The sequence below is a fragment of the Pelobates fuscus genome, chromosome 7, assembly GCF_036172605.1.
Source record: "Pelobates fuscus isolate aPelFus1 chromosome 7, aPelFus1.pri, whole genome shotgun sequence".
NCBI lineage: Eukaryota > Metazoa > Chordata > Amphibia > Anura > Pelobatidae > Pelobates > Pelobates fuscus.
The window spans coordinates 162212500-162232055 of NC_086323.1; the positions used below are offsets into that span (position 1 = coordinate 162212500).

Genomic DNA, 19556 nt, shown 5'->3' on the forward strand with positions numbered 1-19556 from the left:
AGCAGAGAGTAGCTTAGCGTAGGACACAAGGTAACGCTTGAGGAGTTCATTTCAACCTTCACAGGGTGATTCACCTAAATGGTGACTAGGGCTCTAAAGGGTTTGGAACACACATTTGTATGCCTAAGGCAATAGTGTTCCTTTAATCACCTACTCTGGTATAACCATTGGCCTTTGTTTTGTTTTTTATGTCAAGCACTCAAAATAAAAAAAATTAAAGTACAAAATGTGAACCTTTAACTTGTATTACCATTGATATATGTCCTTCTTCCCTTTTCATTTACACTTAATATTTAGTAAATTACATCATAATCCAGTTCAGACAAAGTAAAGCCAGGGCAAGCATTACAATAGAAGGAGAAATAGAAATATTGTTTCCCTTCTTTTCCGTGTACGCTTTCATGATGCTGACTGGCAGGTGTTATCTTAACAATGATTGACATGACAGAGAGCCAAGATGTAGGCACCCAGTTGCTATAAAAAAAAGTTCCTTTAATTTTTTCACAGCTCACAAAAACTTTAAATCAATGGATTAGTAAAACATAATGGTAGAAATTCTGGGAAGTGACAGTTCACCTTTAATTAAATAGTAAATCCGGGGGAAATTCACTTAAAAATGAAGCAAAAATCTGGAGCCATGTCAAGCAGACGCATGCTGCTATAGCTGCTCCAGAGTAACCAAAACAAATCTTGATTTCAATAGCTAATGGCTATTTCTCTAATGCGGTGGCGATCCTGAAAGCAATACGATAATTAACCGGCCGAAGAGACATTTGGTCTGGAACTTCCTCATAGACTTTGTTGACGGGCGGTCAAAATTTTATCCTGGTGGCGATTTGTCTACTCTCCATGGATCCGGGTGCTATTTTGCCAACTTGGGTGCTCAGATCAGGGTAATCCGGGAACATAGTGTCAGGATCGGGACAGGGATCCAACACGCAGGGTACAAAGAGTGGAAAGGTACGTATACCGGGCCTTAGAATGGCCGGACTAACGTACCGAGAGTGATAGAGAATAGTCAGAGACAAGCCGAGGTCGAGGGAACGAGAAGACAGATAAGCGAGAGACAAGCCGGGTCAAGGGATAAGAGAGAAACAGGGTAGTACAACAAGCCGAGTCAAAACCAAATAGAGCAAACTAGAATACCAGAGCACTGAGTGACTAGACAAGCTAGAACCACGACAGGGCAATGAGCTGAAGAGAGAAGCAAGCTTAAATACCCTGGCTCCGGATGGTAAGCACGCCTCTGACAAGTGCCGATTGGATATCGGACACTTGAGTGACAGATCGCTCGTGATAGCGTCATGACGTCACGTATTGAGCGTCCTGCTAGAAAAGGGTGTGGATTCCTCGCGGCCGGTGTTTAAGTGGCTGGATGAACCGCGAGGAACGGAGGAAACAGCTCGCCTGGATGGATAAACCACCAAGTCTCTACCTCTCTTAGAGGTAGAGGCCTCAGGTACCCTGACAGTACCCCCCCTCTCAGATACGCCCACCGGGCGGAAGGAACCGGGGCGAGATGGGAAGCGGAGGTGAAATGCTCTGCGAAGGCGAGAAGCATGAACGTCCTCCTGAGGTACCCAACTCCTCTCCTCAGGACCATATCCCCTCCAGTTGACCAGATATTGCAATTTTCCCCTTGAAATTCTGGAATCAACGATGGAGCTTACCTCGTACTCCTCCCGACCCTCCACCTGAACAGGACGAGGCGAGGAGACCTTAGAGGAGAATTTGTTGCAAATAAGGGGTTTTAACAAGGAGACATGAAAAGAGTTAGGAATGCGTAAGGCAGGTGGCAGAGCAAGGCGATACGCAACCGGATTGATACGAGTGAGAACCCTGTAAGGGCCTATGTAGCGAGGAGCAAATTTCATAGATGGAACTTTTAGTCGAATATTCTTAGTACTTAACCATACCCTATCCCCAGGAACAAAAACAGGAGCAGCTCTTCTATGCTTGTCAGCGTGTTTCTTGAACAACGAGGAACTATGTAACAGAATTTGCCGAGTCTGATCCCATAATTTCTTCAGGTTGGCGACATGATCATCAACCGACGGTATCCCCTGAGAAGAGGAAACCGAAGGAAAAATCGAAGGATGAAAGCCATAGTTCATGAAGAAAGGGCTAGAGCGAGTTGAATCGCAAACAAGGTTATTGTGTGCGAACTCCGCCCAAGGAATCAGACCGACCCAATCGTCCTGGTGTTCGGAAACAAAGCAACGCAGATACTGTTCGATTTTTTGATTGGTACGTTCAGCAGCTCCGTTAGACTGAGGGTGATAGGCCGAGGAGAAGTTCAATTTGATGCCCATTTGAGAACAAAAGGATCTCCAGAAACGTGAGACAAATTGAGAGCCTCTATCAGAAACAATCTCTGAAGGAATCCCATGTAGGCGAAAAACCTCTTTTGCAAAAATCTCCGCCAATTCAGGAGAAGTCGGAAGTTTAGGTAATGGCACGAAATGGGCCATCTTAGTAAATCTATCCACCACCGTGAGAATAACAGTCTGTCTCTTGGAAGCAGGCAAATCAACGATAAAGTCTATGGATAAACAGGACCAAGGTTTCTCAGGAATGTCCAAGGGGTGTAACAGGCCACATGGAGATGCATGAGGTAATTTAGTTTTGGCACAAGTTTCACAAGCTGCGACGAACTCCTCAATATCTTTTCGAAGTGAAGGCCACCAGAAATCCTTGGATATCAAAGAATATGTCTTGCGAATACCAGGATGACCAGCTACTTTACTTTCGTGAAAACATTGTAAGAGCTCCAGTTGAAGTTCAGGAGGGACAAAGTTTCTTCCCTCAGGAGTGTTTCCGGGAGCTAGATGTTGTGACTTCAAGATCTGGTCAAGTAGCGGAGAATGAATTTTGAGACTGGTATTAGCAATAATATTGCATTTGGGTACAATGGAGGACATAAGTGGTTCAACTGAAGCAGAGGGCTCATATTGGCGAGATAGCGCATCGGCTTTAGAATTCTTTGACCCAGGTCTGTAAGTCAGAACGTAATTGAAATGGGTAAGAAACAACGACCAACGAGCCTGCCTGGAGGACAACCGCTTAGCCTCTCCGATATAAGACAAATTTTTGTGGTCAGTTAGAATGGTAACAGGATGTAATGTACCTTCCAATAAATGTCTCCACTCTTTCAAAGCCTTGATAACCGCTAGTAATTCTCTGTCACCAATGTCATATCTGCTTTCAGTACCGGTCAATTTTTTAGAGAAAAATCCACATGGATGTAGTGGTTTATCAACCCCCAACCTTTGAGATAGGACAGCACCTAAACCAGTCTCTGATGCGTCTACCTCAAGTAGAAAAGGCAGAGAAGTGTCGGGGTGAACTAAAATTGGAGCGGAAGCGAAAAGCTCCTTGAGAGTTTTGAACGCAAGGAGAGCTTCAGTAGTCCAATTCTTAGTATCAGCCCCCTGTTTGGTCATATTAGTGATAGGTGCGATAATGGAAGAATAGCCCTTAATAAAGCGCCTGTAATAATTAGAAAAACCAATAAATCTCTGTATGGCTTTAAGACCTGTGGGTAAAGGCCACTCTAGAATGGATTGGAGCTTATCCGGATCCATCTTAAATCCCTCCCCAGAGATCACATAGCCGAGAAAGGTTACCTGGGTTTGATCAAAGCTACATTTCTCCAACTTGCAGTACAAGCCATGCTGGAGAAGCTTGTGCAAAACCCTCCTGACTTGCTTGTGATGAGTCTCAATCTCACTAGAATGAATGAGTATATCATCTAGGTATACAATGACGCAATCTTGCTGAAATTCCCTAAGAACCTCATTTATCAGATCCTGGAATACAGCTGGCGCATTGCATAACCCAAAAGGCATAACAGTATATTCATAGTGACCATATCGAGTATTGAATGCCGTCATCCACTCATGTCCCTGCTGGATTCTCACCAAGTTATATGCCCCTCTGAGGTCTAACTTGGTGAAAATTGTAGAGCCCTTCAAACGATCGAAGAGTTCGGTGATCAAGGGAATCGGGTAGGCATTTTTAATGGTTATCTTATTCAAGCCTCGATAATCAATACAAGGTCTCAAAGAACCATCTTTCTTTTTAACAAAAAAAAATCCAGCCCCGGCAGGGGAGGAGGACCTCCTGATGAATCCCTTGTCTAAATTCTCGTGAATATACTCCTCTAGAACTGAGTTCTCTTTTATAGATAATGGGTATACATGACCTCTGGGAGGCATGGTACCAGGGAGTAGGTTAATTTTGCAATCAAAGGACCTGTGTGGGGGTAAGGTATCGGCTTTCTTTTTGTCAAATACTGCCTTTAAATCTAGATACTGAGGCGGAATTTGTGTCTCTGTAGGATTGTCAGAGGTATTCGATGTATTAGTTAATCCGAGAGGTAAGACCTTCCGCAAGCATTTTTCTTGACAATTCTCTCCCCACGAAACTATCTCCCCTGACTCCCAATTAATAATAGGGTTGTGTCTCCTCAACCAGGAGTACCCCAGGACTATGGGAATAGACGGAGAAGAAATGAGCATTAAGGATATATCCTCTTTATGCAGGATGCCAACAGTTAAGTTAATCGGTATGGTCTCATGGAAAATAACAGGCTCAAGTAACGGTCTACCATCGATGGCCTCGACAGCCAGTGGTGTCTCTTTTAACTGGGATGGGATAGCATGCTTGGCAACAAAACCCTGATCTATAAAGCTCTCAGCAGCTCCAGAATCGATTAGTGCCATAGTCTTTACTACTCCCTTCTCCCACCTCAAAGAAACGGGTAACAGAAGCCTGAACTCTTTGTAATTGTGAATAGAGGACAAAGTAGAAACACCCAAGGCCTGTCCTCTAGAGAAACTTAGGTGCGAGCGTTTCCCGAACGATTAGGACAATTTAGGCGTAAATGTCCTCTGACTCCACAATACATACATAAACCCTCCCTTCTTCTGTACTGTCTCTCTCTCTCTGTGAGATGAGTACTGCCTATCTGCATAGGTTCAGAAATACGTAAGTCCTCGAACTCAGAATTTTGAAAGGTAGGCGCTAGTTTAAAGGAGGGTCTACGGGTCCTATCTCGAGTGTTCTGCCTCTCTCTTATGCGTTCATCAATACGAGATATAAAAGAAATTAAATCCTCCAAATTTTCAGGGAGTTCTCTAGTAGCGACTTCGTCAAGAATTACATCTGATAACCCATTCAGAAACACCTCTATATAAGCCTGTTCGTTCCACTTAATTTCTGCCGCCAAGGACCTGAACTTTAGTGCATAGTCCACAAGTGTTTGATTGTCCTGTCTAAGGCGCAACAGTAATCTAGCTGCATTGACCTTTCTACCAGGAGGGTCAAAAGTTCTTCTAAACGCAGCTACAAAGGCATTATAATTATAGACTAGTGGATTATCATTCTCCCATAAAGGATTGGCCCATCTCAGAGCTTTCTCAATGAGTAAAGTAATAACAAATCCAATCTTCGCTCTATCTGTAGGATAAGAGCGGGGTTGTAATTCGAAATGGATGCTAATCTGGTTCAGAAAACCACGGCACTTCTCCGGTGACCCGCCATAACGTACTGGTGGGGTAATACGGGAAGAAGCACCTACAGTGGCTACCTCTAGACCTGAGACTGCAGGAGAAATAGAAGGAGTACGTGTCTCCTCAGGTGGGTTACTAGCACGAGACAAAAGTGCCTGTAGTGCTAGAGCCATCTGATCCATCCTATGCTCCATGGCGTCAAACCTGGGATCAGAAGAACCAAGCTGACTGTTTGTACCTGCAGGATCCATTGGCCCTGTCGTAATGTCAGGATCGGGACAGGGATCCAACACGCAGGGTACAAAGAGTGGAAAGGTACGTATACCGGGCCTTAGAATGGCCGGACTAACGTACCGAGAGTGATAGAGAATAGTCAGAGACAAGCCGAGGTCGAGGGAACGAGAAGACAGATAAGCGAGAGACAAGCCGGGTCAAGGGATAAGAGAGAAACAGGGTAGTACAACAAGCCGAGTCAAAACCAAATAGAGCAAACTAGAATACCAGAGCACTGAGTGACTAGACAAGCTAGAACCACGACAGGGCAATGAGCTGAAGAGAGAAGCAAGCTTAAATACCCTGGCTCCGGATGGTAAGCACGCCTCTGACAAGTGCCGATTGGATATCGGACACTTGAGTGACAGATCGCTCGTGATAGCGTCATGACGTCACGTATTGAGCGTCCTGCTAGAAAAGGGTGTGGATTCCTCGCGGCCGGTGTTTAAGTGGCTGGATGAACCGCGAGGAACGGAGGAAACAGCTCGCCTGGATGGATAAACCACCAAGTCTCTACCTCTCTTAGAGGTAGAGGCCTCAGGTACCCTGACACATAGGATATGTTGGGGTATTTTGTCCTCTGTATCCGGGAGATAATTAGTTTAAGAGAGGGCAAACTCAATTATCTCCCAGACACAGAGGCACCAGGGCAGACTTACTCTGAGTTGAATAGGGACCTCATAGTGGGGTCCATGTATAAAAGATGGTGCCTTTACAATAAAAAAACTATTTACTCCCCAAATGTCTAGTCTAGTTACTGGGGAAAGAGCTATATTCCCTAAACAGCGTTTCTTCTAGCCACAAGGAGAATTAAGCTGAGATACTCAGTCGGAGTATGTTTTTTCATTACTGATGAGCATTGTTTAACCAAAAAATTGTGCAGATACCCACGTGTTTACACTTTTACATGATGTCATGGTGACATGTCTATTGACTTCACAGTTTTTCGCATTACACAAAAAAAAAAGTCTAAATTTGTTCTCCAAAAAAGAAAACATTTGCAATAGAGATGTTAAAAGTCTACAAAAACTGTGTTGTTGTTTTTTTTATTAATTATGAATGCATAATTTTACCCCATAAAGTTAACAAATAAAAATAAAACCCACACTTCACATTGACATATTTGGCCCACACAATTAATTACACATAGGAAACATCACGATAGTCGCATTTTTATTTAACTTCGATATAGAAATTATTCCAGTTATTGATCTCTTTATTTTGAATTTACAATGTAGTGAGATTGTCACAACAAGACACAAAGCATAGCAAAATGCATTGACACCTTGGTTACTTAGCAACTGCATCCAAAATAGTGTTTAAAATGTACTATACTGGGTACTGTACTAAAAGAGATGATTTTTACATAGATGAAAACTGCTGTTAGACGACAATGAACTTACTTTACACAGACATTTTGCAAAAAACGAACAAACAAAAAAAGAAGAAACAAAACTCACTGATCATTTCACCCTTAAAAACAAATTTGGAGTGAACATATTAACATTTTGCATCCAGTGAGCAGTTCATGTAACAATCATGGACACCCAAACCAGTAAAACTGGGTTATTTTAACATGTAATTTGATAACAATTGTACTTCTTAAAATATACCTACATCTATTAACGGTTGCCATTGGGGTGTAAGTTCTAGCAGAGCACGCAATCTTGAAGTCAAGTTATGGAATGATTTCCTATACCATATATATTTCTCAGACAGTTCCAAAGTGAAAACATGATACTGGATATTAATTTCAAAATGGTTCTGTGGTGGGGAGGATGATGGGTAACTGATTAGCATTATATTTGTATATAAATGCCATAGCTTTTGTGAAACAGTAGGTTACTGACCCTCACTGAATTCCTCCCACACCTACAGACTGTGCCTTCAAATGTTAAATATCACAGCATCTCAACACAGTAAGCCACGCCGTATTGTTGCTGGTGCCAAAAAACTTTAAAAAAGTAGGAAAATCTGGGTATTTTCTGTTTTGCATTAGAAAAATGAGTGGAACGGGTCAAAACGTTATGGTTGTTTAAGAAAATATTACATGTCAAATTCTCATTAGATTTAGTTCATGTAAACACTAATGCCAGATATTCTCTTTTTAAGTGTCACATCTGTCTGCTGCTGGTTTATCTGGCATGTAAAGGGTTAATATCCTACAAATGAGTCAAACAGGACTGTTTTTCTTTTTCTAAGCATACGATTTTGCACCGTTATTGTCCGGAAACTTAACCCCTTAAGGACCAAACTTCTGGAATAAAAGGGAATCATGACATGTCACACATGTCATGTGTCCTTAAGGGGTTAAAGGCATACTGCATTAACTACTGTATGTCTGTGAGGTCACGCGTCATTTCTAAACTAACCTATAGTAGGTTTGATAATTAATTTTTAACTGCCACTTTTGTCATAGGAATTCAGAAAAATTACATCTAGATTTAAACTTTTGGGTACAAAGGTTGAGGTTATTACTCTGGTGCCAAAAAGGCTGAAAATGCTAATCCTTCTCTTAATTATAAACAAAACGGCAAACAGAGAGGAAAAATAGTAAAAAGTCAGATTCTTTAAAAGCTGTGTCTGCTGGATAGTTAGACTTAACATACACATAACAAAGGCACAGAAAATAAAAAGTACCAGGATGCCCCCTCACCCAATCACTTCATGTTTCCAGACAAAAACAATGGTTGACAGACTACACTTTTATTTTTATTAATTTCAACATTACACTATATGGAGGACTACAAAAACAGTGATTCTCAGTAGTTACTTTCTACCCAATAATGGCAAGTTTGTTTAAATCTCTTCAGAAGTTAGAACCTTATCTAATTTAGATCATCGTTACAAAATTCTTGAAATTTATTTTATGTATTTCGGTTCTCTTGATTTACACTTGTTATCCTTCTCTGCAGCTATGGGGTTAATAATATTGCCAAGTATAAATAAGCCCCATTCGCCATGAAGAGACACAACTAGGATTTGCACTTAAATTATTGAAGGACGTCTAAAAATGCACGTAAAATTTTAAATTCTCTTGTATAAAAAAGTCAGGTATAAAATTACAAGGAATATTTTCATATATTTTTTCCCCGTCAAACATCTTTCGCACAGAAGCAAACTGATCTTTTGGGTTCCTATCCTGAATTACAATTGAAAATGTATTCCTTTCAGGAAAGACCCTGATGGGAGATTACGGGACGGAGACGTGGAAAGGGCTTCCTGGAATGTGTTCTTCACCCCATTTTACAACCAAGGTATAGTCTCCTTTCTCCTTCACATGGTAGGTCACGTTGTATTGTTTGTTTCCAAGATGTTTTATGGAAACTTCTTCACATGGTATCGTGGGTCCATGGACACCCACCAAAAGCATGTTCGAACCTGGAGTAAAAATAAAATGTAATTAAAATTGTCAAAAAATACAAATTAACACAATTTAAATATTTCAAATACAGCATGGCTGGCCTGATGGTGGGTAACAAGTAGGGCACCACCGCTACCCAGCCCCAAGAACTGTGTCATTCATCACTATGTTAAGTGGAACTGCTCTGTAAACAGCCAGTAGCCATCACAACTAGCATTAGCCCACTCAGAGCTGCCCAACTGGCAGTCCATGGCTATTAAGTGGAACTGCTCTGTAAACAGCCAGTAGCCATCACAACTAGCATTAGCCCACTCAGAGCTGCCCAACTGGCAGTCCATGGCTATCAACAACAACCATAGTAGAAATTGTTGGGCTACTGTTGTATTGTAAATTAATTGTTATGGTTCCAAACATGGAAACAGGATGGGGGGTACAGAAAAGCAAAGACGGGAGTATATAAGATAATGCACTTCATTGGTGCATTAGGCACATTGATGCAGAGCACTTTAATAAATTAAACAAATATTTAATGCTCATTAAAAATAGCACAATTGAAGACTGTATGTGTTTGATGAAATGTCATACCTATAACCTATACCTATAACGAATGAAACATTTACCCCAATACCAGCACTGAAATATAGTGCGGATCTTGGAATTTTCAGCTTTCGAAAGGGTACACCAACCCAATGAAATGGGCCTACTAGAGCTGCAGAACCTGCAACTGCCAGGAAGTTTAGGTGAACCTCTCCCTGTACTTTGCAAGATCATTTTTCTGGGCCGACAGAGCCAAGGGTGGTGTATGTTGTTTTGTCATGTCAATGACAAAGCTGGATTTTAACGGTTGCTACACCTTTTAATAAAAGCTTTTATTTAGATTTAGGTATCTATCACTATGACCATTTTTTTCAAAATCAAATAAAAGCTTATAATAGTAAGCCATGCAAACGTACTAAAAATATATTTTAGCAGTCTGAAATGGCAATTATTGGGTAAATTGCTATGTGGTAAAAAAGCTAAATATTGGCATTTCATGCTGAAACTCTGAAGTCTCTGCGCAGAGTTCTAGCTCAGCAAGCTAACTTTATTATAGTCCTTAGGTTCTACAAACTCTGGCCATCCATATGTTGCTGAACTGCATCTCCCATGATACGTTGAATCAAATAGATAGACAGAGAATCCAGGGAGATGTAGTTCAGCAACATTTGGAGAACCTTGATATAATGCATACTCTCACAACATTTCAAATGGACGAAGGGGGGCACTTCAAACTTTCTTTCGCATACCTCTTTCCATGTTTCCTCCTCCCGTGACTTTGTGGCAATGGGGGGAACCTATGTTCATAGCGGTGAGCGCCACGCGCCCACTGAAACAATGCTTTTCAATGGGGATTTTCAAGACACTGGACATCCTCATGCAAAGCGTGTGGCAGTCCAACATCATTTTATGTAGTTAAATTCCATGTTAATCGAGGAATCGCCTCTAATGGCTCTCTAAAAGTGCAGTGTTTGACATTGCAGGGTTAAGGGGACAAGGGCCAGCACCCAGACCAGGGTGTATGAATGGGGGTGTGACTGTTGTGAGAAATTTTAGGGGACTTATTAACAATTTATTCAACTGAAATGTTATTTCGAACAAAAACATTGTATTTTATTAATACAGACTACTTTTAATAAACAGATTCATAGTAGTTTAAAGACAAATTAGTATCATTGCTCAGATATACCAACAACACAGAGCGACAGAAAAGACAGAAAATAGGTTCAGAGGGTTTTGGGCCAAAAATAGGCACTGCCCCGCTAAATAGGGACAGTTTGCCGGTATGATAATGGAATGTCCAATTTTACTATTTCCAAAATAGGAAAGAAAATTAAATTTAAATAAAATATGAGTAGAGACTATAGACACCAAACTTTAGAAATTGGTGTTGGGGAATTGAACCACAATGTTTTGTTAATGTTTACTTAACTTGCTATGAATAATAGAAATCTCTATGTGAGGTAGTGAATTGTAGATTATTAGAACTACAGCACCACCTATAGGTTTGAGTAGGTGTATTTCAGGCTCCTCAGTAGTATTCATTAGGTAGATATGGGGTTAGAACCTTAGATCATTTGACAGAGCTCCTTTGTATGCCTGTGATAATATTTCTGTGAGTGTCTGTAAGGTTGACAGAAACTGTTCCTGCATCCTGATTCTTTCTCTGCTGATGTCGTTCCCCCATCCTTTATAAGAATTTATTTTTTGAGCACTCTAAATTTAGATAGGAAAACATGTATTTCTAATGTTAGAGTGATCTACTAATTTAGATTCAAGGTCCCTCAGCATCTAGAAAATACTCATCTTCCTTCCCTAACAGTGCCTGTCTAGTGGTCACCTCTCCTCCCTGACTGATATAATTGGTGGGGATGATCCCAGGGAATCTAATTCTTCCCCACAAGAAAGCATAGCTAGGCTATCGTACATGCATGACAATCAGAAACTCCTCATATAGATTCAGAGTGTGAGGACACCAAACATCAGTGCTGAAAAGATTGCAGGACCACAACGGAAAGCACCTCTAGTGGCTCTCTGAGTGACAATCACTAGCGGTGATCTTAATGACAAAAGGCAGAGCTGACAATTGTCATACTGCAGGGTGACGCTGTTTGCACCCGAGCCACTACATTAAAGGGAACCAGGCACCACTTACCTGACTCTGCTCACTGCCAAGGTCTCATTACAGAGGTTACACTTCAACACCCACATCTGGTCCACCTTGTCTCTTCACCGATTTCCCCTGGGAAACTTCTGCAAGTACGGCAAACCTCCTACATGATGCTGACACTTTTTCTTTGTTGCCAGCATTCCGGCTAGTGAATGGAGTGATGGCAGTCATGCCGTTCATATACTCACTAGCCAGTGCTAGCACCTCAGGCTAGGGTGTTAAAATAGCAACCACAGCTCATGCACTGTGGTTGCTATGGGTGGAGAGCAGGAGGACTGATCCTTTATCTATCAACTAATCAGCATAGAATCTATGCAGAAGAATTGACATTTGGGAGAAAAACTTTTTTTTTTTTTATTCTTAGTTTCTGATTTTCAGTTTTACATTTAAAAAAAAAAATGAACTGTTTCACATAGGATGGAACTACATTTAAAGTTTGAAAAACAAGTGGTACAGTCATATGAGAATGTACAAACATTTAGTTAAGGAGACTGTTAAAATATTAATAGAGGAAGGTGCTTGAGCGTGTACCCTGCTCCACTCCTTCAAGGCAGGTACAACCAGGGTCGGATTAACATAGGGGCTGATGGAGCCGCAGTTAATAGCCCAAGTCCATGGAATAGCCCCTTCAAAACATTTTTTTGTTTTGTTTTTTAAATTCTTTATTTTTGGTGCAAATAGGATTAACAAACATTCCTGTGGCGCCAAGACAGCAGACACAGGTGGAATAATGCTTACAAGGTCATGGCGATATACAGTTGCACATTTTTGTTATGAAATAGGATAACATGCTAGTAACACTTATTGTAATACAAGAAACACTTATATGTAAAGTTAACGAGAATCATTGCTAAGAATATCATGTCGCTCTATACTGGAATGCATAACATCTAATAGGTGGGTCTGCGCAGTACGTAACCAAAGAGCAAGAGGTGGCTTGCATTGTGTAGGTAAAACTCTAATGGCAGGCTATGTAATGTGCATGTACGTGCGCTGTGTACTACCACTACATCGCGCTTAATAAATTAAATAGTCTCAGGATTGGCAAAGTGCATTGCGATAGTTATAATTGTTTTGGTTTTTACACACACAATACTCTTAGGTTTGCCTAGTGCGTAGTGTCCCCATGTCTCTGTGTACCTAGTGTCTGTCCCCATTTCTCCCCCATGTCTGTATTCACAAGTGCCCCCATGTCTCCCAGTGTCCCCAAGTGTCTCAGTGTCCCCGGGTCTCACTGTGTCCCCAAGTATCCTAGTGACATGGGGACACTGGGAGAAATGGGAACACAGACACTGGGAGACTAGGGGACTGGGCGACATTTGGACACAGACACTGGATGACTTGCGAGACTGGGAGACACTGGGAGCAATTCCTCTATACAGCAGAATCAAACTGAGTAGTTTGTTGGTGATTTTACAGAATTTTCTCTTATGTCACTCCTTGTGATTTACATCATGTGATGTCTTGCATAACTAATTAATTATACAAATTACTCTTCACATACTTTTGCTTAAAGGAACACTATAGGGTCAGGAACACAATCATGTATTTCTGACCCGATTATGTAAAAAACACCATTTAGCCCCCCTGGACCCTTCTTGCCTCCCTAAATATAGTAAAATCTTACTTGTATTCTGTAGTCTGCAGCTGCTGGCTCTGCCTCTGAACTGACTCTGTCAGCAGACATCATCAGAAGTGGTGGTCTGAGCAAATTACAATGCTTCCCTGTAGGAAGCTGCATCCTTTGAGTTTCCCTCCAACACCATCAGATACATGACGCTTGGGAGGTATGGTTGTTTTAGTGTTTTTGGTCGATAAGATTCTGTAATTAGGCCCATCATAATTGTCAGCTCCAGGCCCACTGGGCTCTTAATCTGGCCTGGGTAGAACTGCAGTAGCTGGCGTGTGCAGGCTCCTACGAGGGAGTGAGCCCATGTCCTATCTATATGGAAGTTTAGTAGTCGTATTGGGGCTCCTTGCATAACGTTTGCTACTGGAAAGTAGGAAAGTGATAGAAGGGAGGGCAGGAAATGGGTCATAACCACAGGATGTATGGGAAGAATTGAAGCAAGGTCTTGGGGCTCCTACGTCCCAGCTCGCCCCGGTGCGAGTGAGAAAAAAAAAACTTTTTAAATAGCTTTTTTTTTTTTTTTTTTTTATCTATACATTTGATATCAAAACGATTAGCACAAAGTCTAGGTGAAATGTAATGCAAAACTAGTTTGTGTATAAGCTGTAGTAATATTGGTGTTTAGAACTTCCTTCTAAATATAGGATGTATGTGCAGTTTAACTTATTTTTGTTGATTTATCTTTTCCTCTTTATACCCAAGGGAGTTGGGCATAATTTTAGTCTGGATAATGACTGGAAGTAACTAGGGGCTACTTACACATTGTTTCACTAAATAAAATTGCCAGGAATTGAAAGTGAATAAAAAAAAAAAAATAAAAGGTTTTGAAAAAAGTAAATTTTGTATTCCGTTTAGGACTTTCACAATTACAAAGTGGTCTAGGTTAAAGAAAAAAAAAAAAAAAAAAAAAAGAGGAGACTAAAGTTCACCAACTATGAAATTCACTTAGTATTCCCAGCAACTCTCACTTTAGTAAATAACTCCGTAAGTGTTTAGAGACTTTTATTAATATCTATGGGAAACGTTAAAACATTTGTCAACCACTAATTAGCAGTAAATAAATGTTCAAAACTGTAGCATGGAGACTGTTAGTAATTGCAAGCAACAGCAAATGCGTTCACCCATTAGCCCTTTGTGTTTTGAGATCCTAAGACCAGCCATGTTATATGCCAATAAATAACAAAAAGCATTGTGTCAGTGGTCTTGTGACGGATTGTTTGCTAGTTAGTTAAAGTAAAGAAAGATCTACAAAAAAAAAAAAAAAAAAAAGAATGATATTCAATTCAACAAGATTATTTTCTCACCTGCTTTGCTGCAGTCAACTGTGAAAGTGCTCTTTTGTCCTAAAAATGCTTTCGACAGACCTGCACCTTTGGATGTCACCTTGCTTGCGTCAGATGCAAATCGAGGAATAGCGCTGTACACAGTCTCAGTGGACGCTCGGGTTACTGATTGCACTATTATGGAGGACGTTTCAGTAGCTCCACCAATACTTACAAGTCGCTGACCTAATAGAGAAGAAGACATTAGAAAGATTCCAGAATTGTCAACTCTGTAGAATTGGGAGAAAACCCAAAAATGTTAGCTTGTTTGATTTCATTCCCACTATACCCATATAGAGACAAGCCTCTGGAACTGTAGTGACTATTTGTTCTGCCACTATCATTAGAAACATTTCTTCTGTCAAGTTTCACCCTAAATCTATTTCATCTCTGCAATTACTTACTGATGAAAATGTTGTATGTTCCTGAAGCCTGCCTTGATATGTCTGTCAATGCTACAAGAGCGTTATGCATAAAAACCATTCACGTGACAGCTTAACAGTTGTTCCTGTCGTATACATAAAAAAAAAAAAAAAAGCCCTGCAGCTCCATTATGGCCAAATGCTAGACCAAAGTCCCTTAGAGGGCCACTCTAGTGCCAGGAAAACATACTCCTTTTCCTGGCACTAGAGTGCCCTGAGGGTGCCCCCACCCTCAGGGACCCCCTCCCGCCCGGCTCTGGAAAGGGGAAAGTGTTTAAAACTTACCTTTTTCCAGCGCTGGGCGGGGAGCTCTCTGCCTCCGATCCTCCTCTTCTCCTCCCCGTCGGCTGAATGCGCACGCGCGGCAAGAGCTGCGCGCGCATTCAGCGGTCACATAGGAAAGCATTCATAATGCTTTCCTATGGACGCTTGCGTGCTCTCACTGTGATTTTCACAGTGAGAATCACGCAAGCGCCTCTAGCAGCTGTCAGTGAGACAGCCACTAGAGGAAATAGGGGAAGGCTTAACCCATTCACAAACATAGCAGTTTCTCTGAAACTGCTATGTTTATGAAAAAATGGCTTAACCCTAGAAGGACCTGGCACCCAGACCACTTCATTAAGCTGAAGTGGTCTGGGTGCCTAGAGTGGTCCTTTAATGCTGGTCACCCCTGCAATTGTCATTCCTTCACTGCAGTAATAATAGATACCAAAGTCATAAAATTACAATTCAACATAAAACCTGACCATGATTGACCTTGTGTTATAAGCCTACTATTTGGGCTATATGAAACCGCCCCCTGGGGTGTTGGCAAGAGTCTTCACTCTGCTGACGCCTATTGCAAGGATGCACATTCCCCCATAAGGCTGTGAGTCTGGTCTTTTAAACAATTTTTTTTTAATTAAAACAAAAATGTTTTTGTTTGTTTACTCCTATTTGTTCTAATGCTTTTTTTTTTTATAACAAATGATATATTTTGGTCCCTATTACTATTCTTAATACATACATATGTTTTTTATTCTGTTTTAATCTAGGTTTAGACTATGCTGACAGCTTATTGGCCCACTTGTTACACTGTTTTTTTGGCGTTAATTTTAAGTGGCTTTATGCCTATATAAACCCTCTCTTGCCAGGTGTATGTTTTCACTCCATTTTAAAAAGCCATACTGGTAAAAATGCGTTAATGAATGTTACTACTTTGTATTTTAACTATTAAAGAATTTTGGTCACTACACTTGTGTGCTGTGCCAATTACCTTTTCTTAAATTTAGTTTTAATACGGTTTTCATACTTCCTGGCATCTTATATCTCTATTCCAAAGCAATCCTAGGTGGGGATCAAACCACCAACGCTGTCATTATTAAGCAGTTAGTCTGCTCTATATTTGTGAGTATATTTTAACTATTTTTATCATATACATTTTATTCAGAGCAATATCTGTTGCCTTATCCATTTCTCCCAGGCTTCCGGTCGTCACGAACCAAACGGACACCTCCAATACATCCTATAAGCGAGGATTATACCACCACACACTATACACACTAGAGCTGGCTAAAGCTCTATAAAATGTGAGTGTACTACAGTAATTTTTTTTTATTACATAACTAGATTTGCCGTATTACACTTTTTCCGCCCGTTCTGCTTTTGTCTTTCTATATAAATCAACAAGAAAACAAAGACAGTTGCCCTACCCAAAGAAAAAAGTCCTTGCTCTACTAAAGACTAAAACATCTACTATCAAGAAACTATTATTTGTAAGGATTATCACATTGACTTATTTCTTGTTTGTTCCAAAAATCTATTTTATAGTCTATTGGCGCAGCCCTTTTTTATCTTTTTATTTCTGTATACTCTCTAAAGGGTTTAGAGGGATTCTCCTTGTATGGGTTGCTGCCCTTTTCTGTTGATTAGCGTTGAACCATTTTTGTACAGATATAAATTTTTTCATATATATATATATAAATTATGACCAATTTGTAAAACATGTTTTTAGTTTTACTACCAGTGATTAGTCTGTATTAGGAAACACTCAAGTCATATTAAAGTATTCACAGTGTTAAGGTCGACCAGACATGTAGAATTACCTCTCTGACCTTTATCATGTGTAAAATCAACATCTTCCTGTTGGTGTCCCTCCAGTATGGAGGGAGTTATATCACCTGGATGACAGATGCAAGACATTGACACTGCAGTTCTTGAATGGGCAAAATGTGTCAATACAATAAAAATCAATTGATACAGTTGAGGGTCACAGATCAATTGCAACAGCTGGTAGGTACACAGAGGCTCAGTGGATGATCTGTTCATAAGATTATCACTAACATCCAGATTGCCTGAGACTGTTAACTAGTATTGTATTCTAGAAGTGGTTTAAAAGGAGAGCAGTCAACATGGAAACCAATAATATTCCCGATGGCTGCTCTACTTGTGATTTGTGCCCCAGAATTAGATTTTTATGACCCTGAAAATTGTAGAATTGTGTAATGTTTCACAGAAAGCTCTAAAACTACTACACAATCTACAGGTCTACTTCATATTTTCCACAAGCATGATAACTACCTGTGACTTTTGCTTTGAAAGGGCTGCCGAGAATGTGATTGGGCCCGCCATACTTCACACCAATCATGTAAGTGCCAGGAGCCAAGGGGGTGTAGAGGACTTTGTAACCTTCTGGACATTCCTTACACTCCATAGTTACTTTGGAAGGTCCTTCAATTGTAACAGAGAGAGACCCTGGGCCAGCTTTACTTGTATTGATGATAAACTCTGACAGTTTGCCTGCAAGAGATTGGACTGTTTGTGAGAATGGCATAGTTGTATACAATGACATGAATGTCAGTATGAAAACAAATATACTACAACAGGCAAAGCATGTGCAACACACAGATGTGTATCACACATCAACATATAAGATGTACATATTTATTGCTTGAAGTAGAAAGGTTAGAGGGATACAGTTAACAGTACATTCTAAACTTAAATACTGCTTATTTTAAGCAATACTATAGGGTCAGGAACACTAGGGTCTTCCTCCCTACCCCCCAAATATAGTAAAATCTTACTTGAGGCTGCTGCCTCTGCCTCTGCCCCTGGGCTGCCTGCTTAGAGCTGACATCAGAAGTGGCCCTGTGAGCCAATCACAATGCTTTCCCATAAGATTGGTTGAAACTGTCAAGAAGACAGATCAGGGGCAGAGCCAGCACAAGTCAAACACAGCCCTGTCCAGTCACCACCTTCTTATTAAGATTAATTTATCTCTGTGAGGAAAGTTCAGTGTATCCATGCAGAAGGTGGAGACACTGAATTTCAGTGCTGCACACTGTGCAGATCTGCCGCAGGAAGCACCTCTAGTAGACATATGAGGAGTGACCACTGGAGGTATCCCCAGACTGTAATATAAACACTGCATTTTCTCTGAAAAGGCAGTGTTTACAGCAAAAAGTCTGAAGGGACTGATTCTACTCTACAGAACAAATACAATAAGATGTAGTTGTTCTGGTGACTATAGTGTCCCTTTGTGCATGCCAAGCTTTTAATGTGTCAGTTTGACAAGATCACTCATCTGAGGTCAGAAAAACACCACAACACTTCCTCAGCATAAGAAATTTAAATCAGTTTATACGTTTTATTTATTTAACATAAAACACACAGTTGTTTCTGATTTTCATGAAACCCAAACGGGCAGGTATATCCACTTGTCTGTGTCTGAAATCATTAAAACCCAATGCATTACACTATAGGACCAGAAAACCAAAAAGAAAGAGAAATACAATAAAAAGTATTGTTAGTCTTTAGAATGTAGCTTAAATCGCAGGTAAATAAACTAGTCAGGTACCCCCCCAACACTAAAGTGAGAGTACAAGTCAAGCCGGGATTAGGTAGAAAAGTATATGCAATAAACTAAGAATCTAGAACCAAACATCACCACTGTAACGCAAGAACGCATGGTAAAGAAGCCCATGAAAGGCCAACCATATTGCAGAGAGGTAGATATAAACAGGCAAGTCCTGTGAAGTCTTGCATCTGTTTGTCGACCAAGACCGTGTTCGTGTGTAGACACAATGATATTAATATGATAAAGGTAAAATTAGAAACTATTGGAAATGCAATTTGTCAACTCTCTCTGAAACCATTTAAACATGTTTTCATTTTCTCTTGATTCTATATAATTATTGTAACAAATGATCCGCTAAAGAGTAAAAATGTATTTGGTCATTAAAATGATTATAATATATATTTATATATTGAAACTTTACTATCCCTTTAACACAGCAGGAAATATGTCCTTGCTTTTTCTTACACTTTTTGCCACGTACCCTTAACAT

The 19556-nt window shown here is 40.4% G+C and overlaps 1 protein-coding gene across 2 annotated transcripts in view; it reads right to left on the minus strand.

Moving 5' to 3' along the window:
• Positions 1-8476: 8476 nt before the first annotated feature.
• Positions 8477-19556, minus strand: part of FLNB (filamin B) — a 193532-nt gene continuing 182452 nt past the window's right edge. For both annotated transcript variants that reach the window (XM_063426871.1, XM_063426870.1), the window contains 3 exons: positions 17791-18009; positions 14792-14995; positions 8477-9167 (listed from right to left, as the gene is read on the minus strand). In XM_063426871.1, coding sequence (XP_063282941.1) covers positions 8980-9167; positions 14792-14995; positions 17791-18009 — 611 coding nt within the window. In that variant the 3' untranslated portion in view covers positions 8477-8979. The remainder of the gene's footprint in view (positions 9168-14791; positions 14996-17790; positions 18010-19556) is intronic.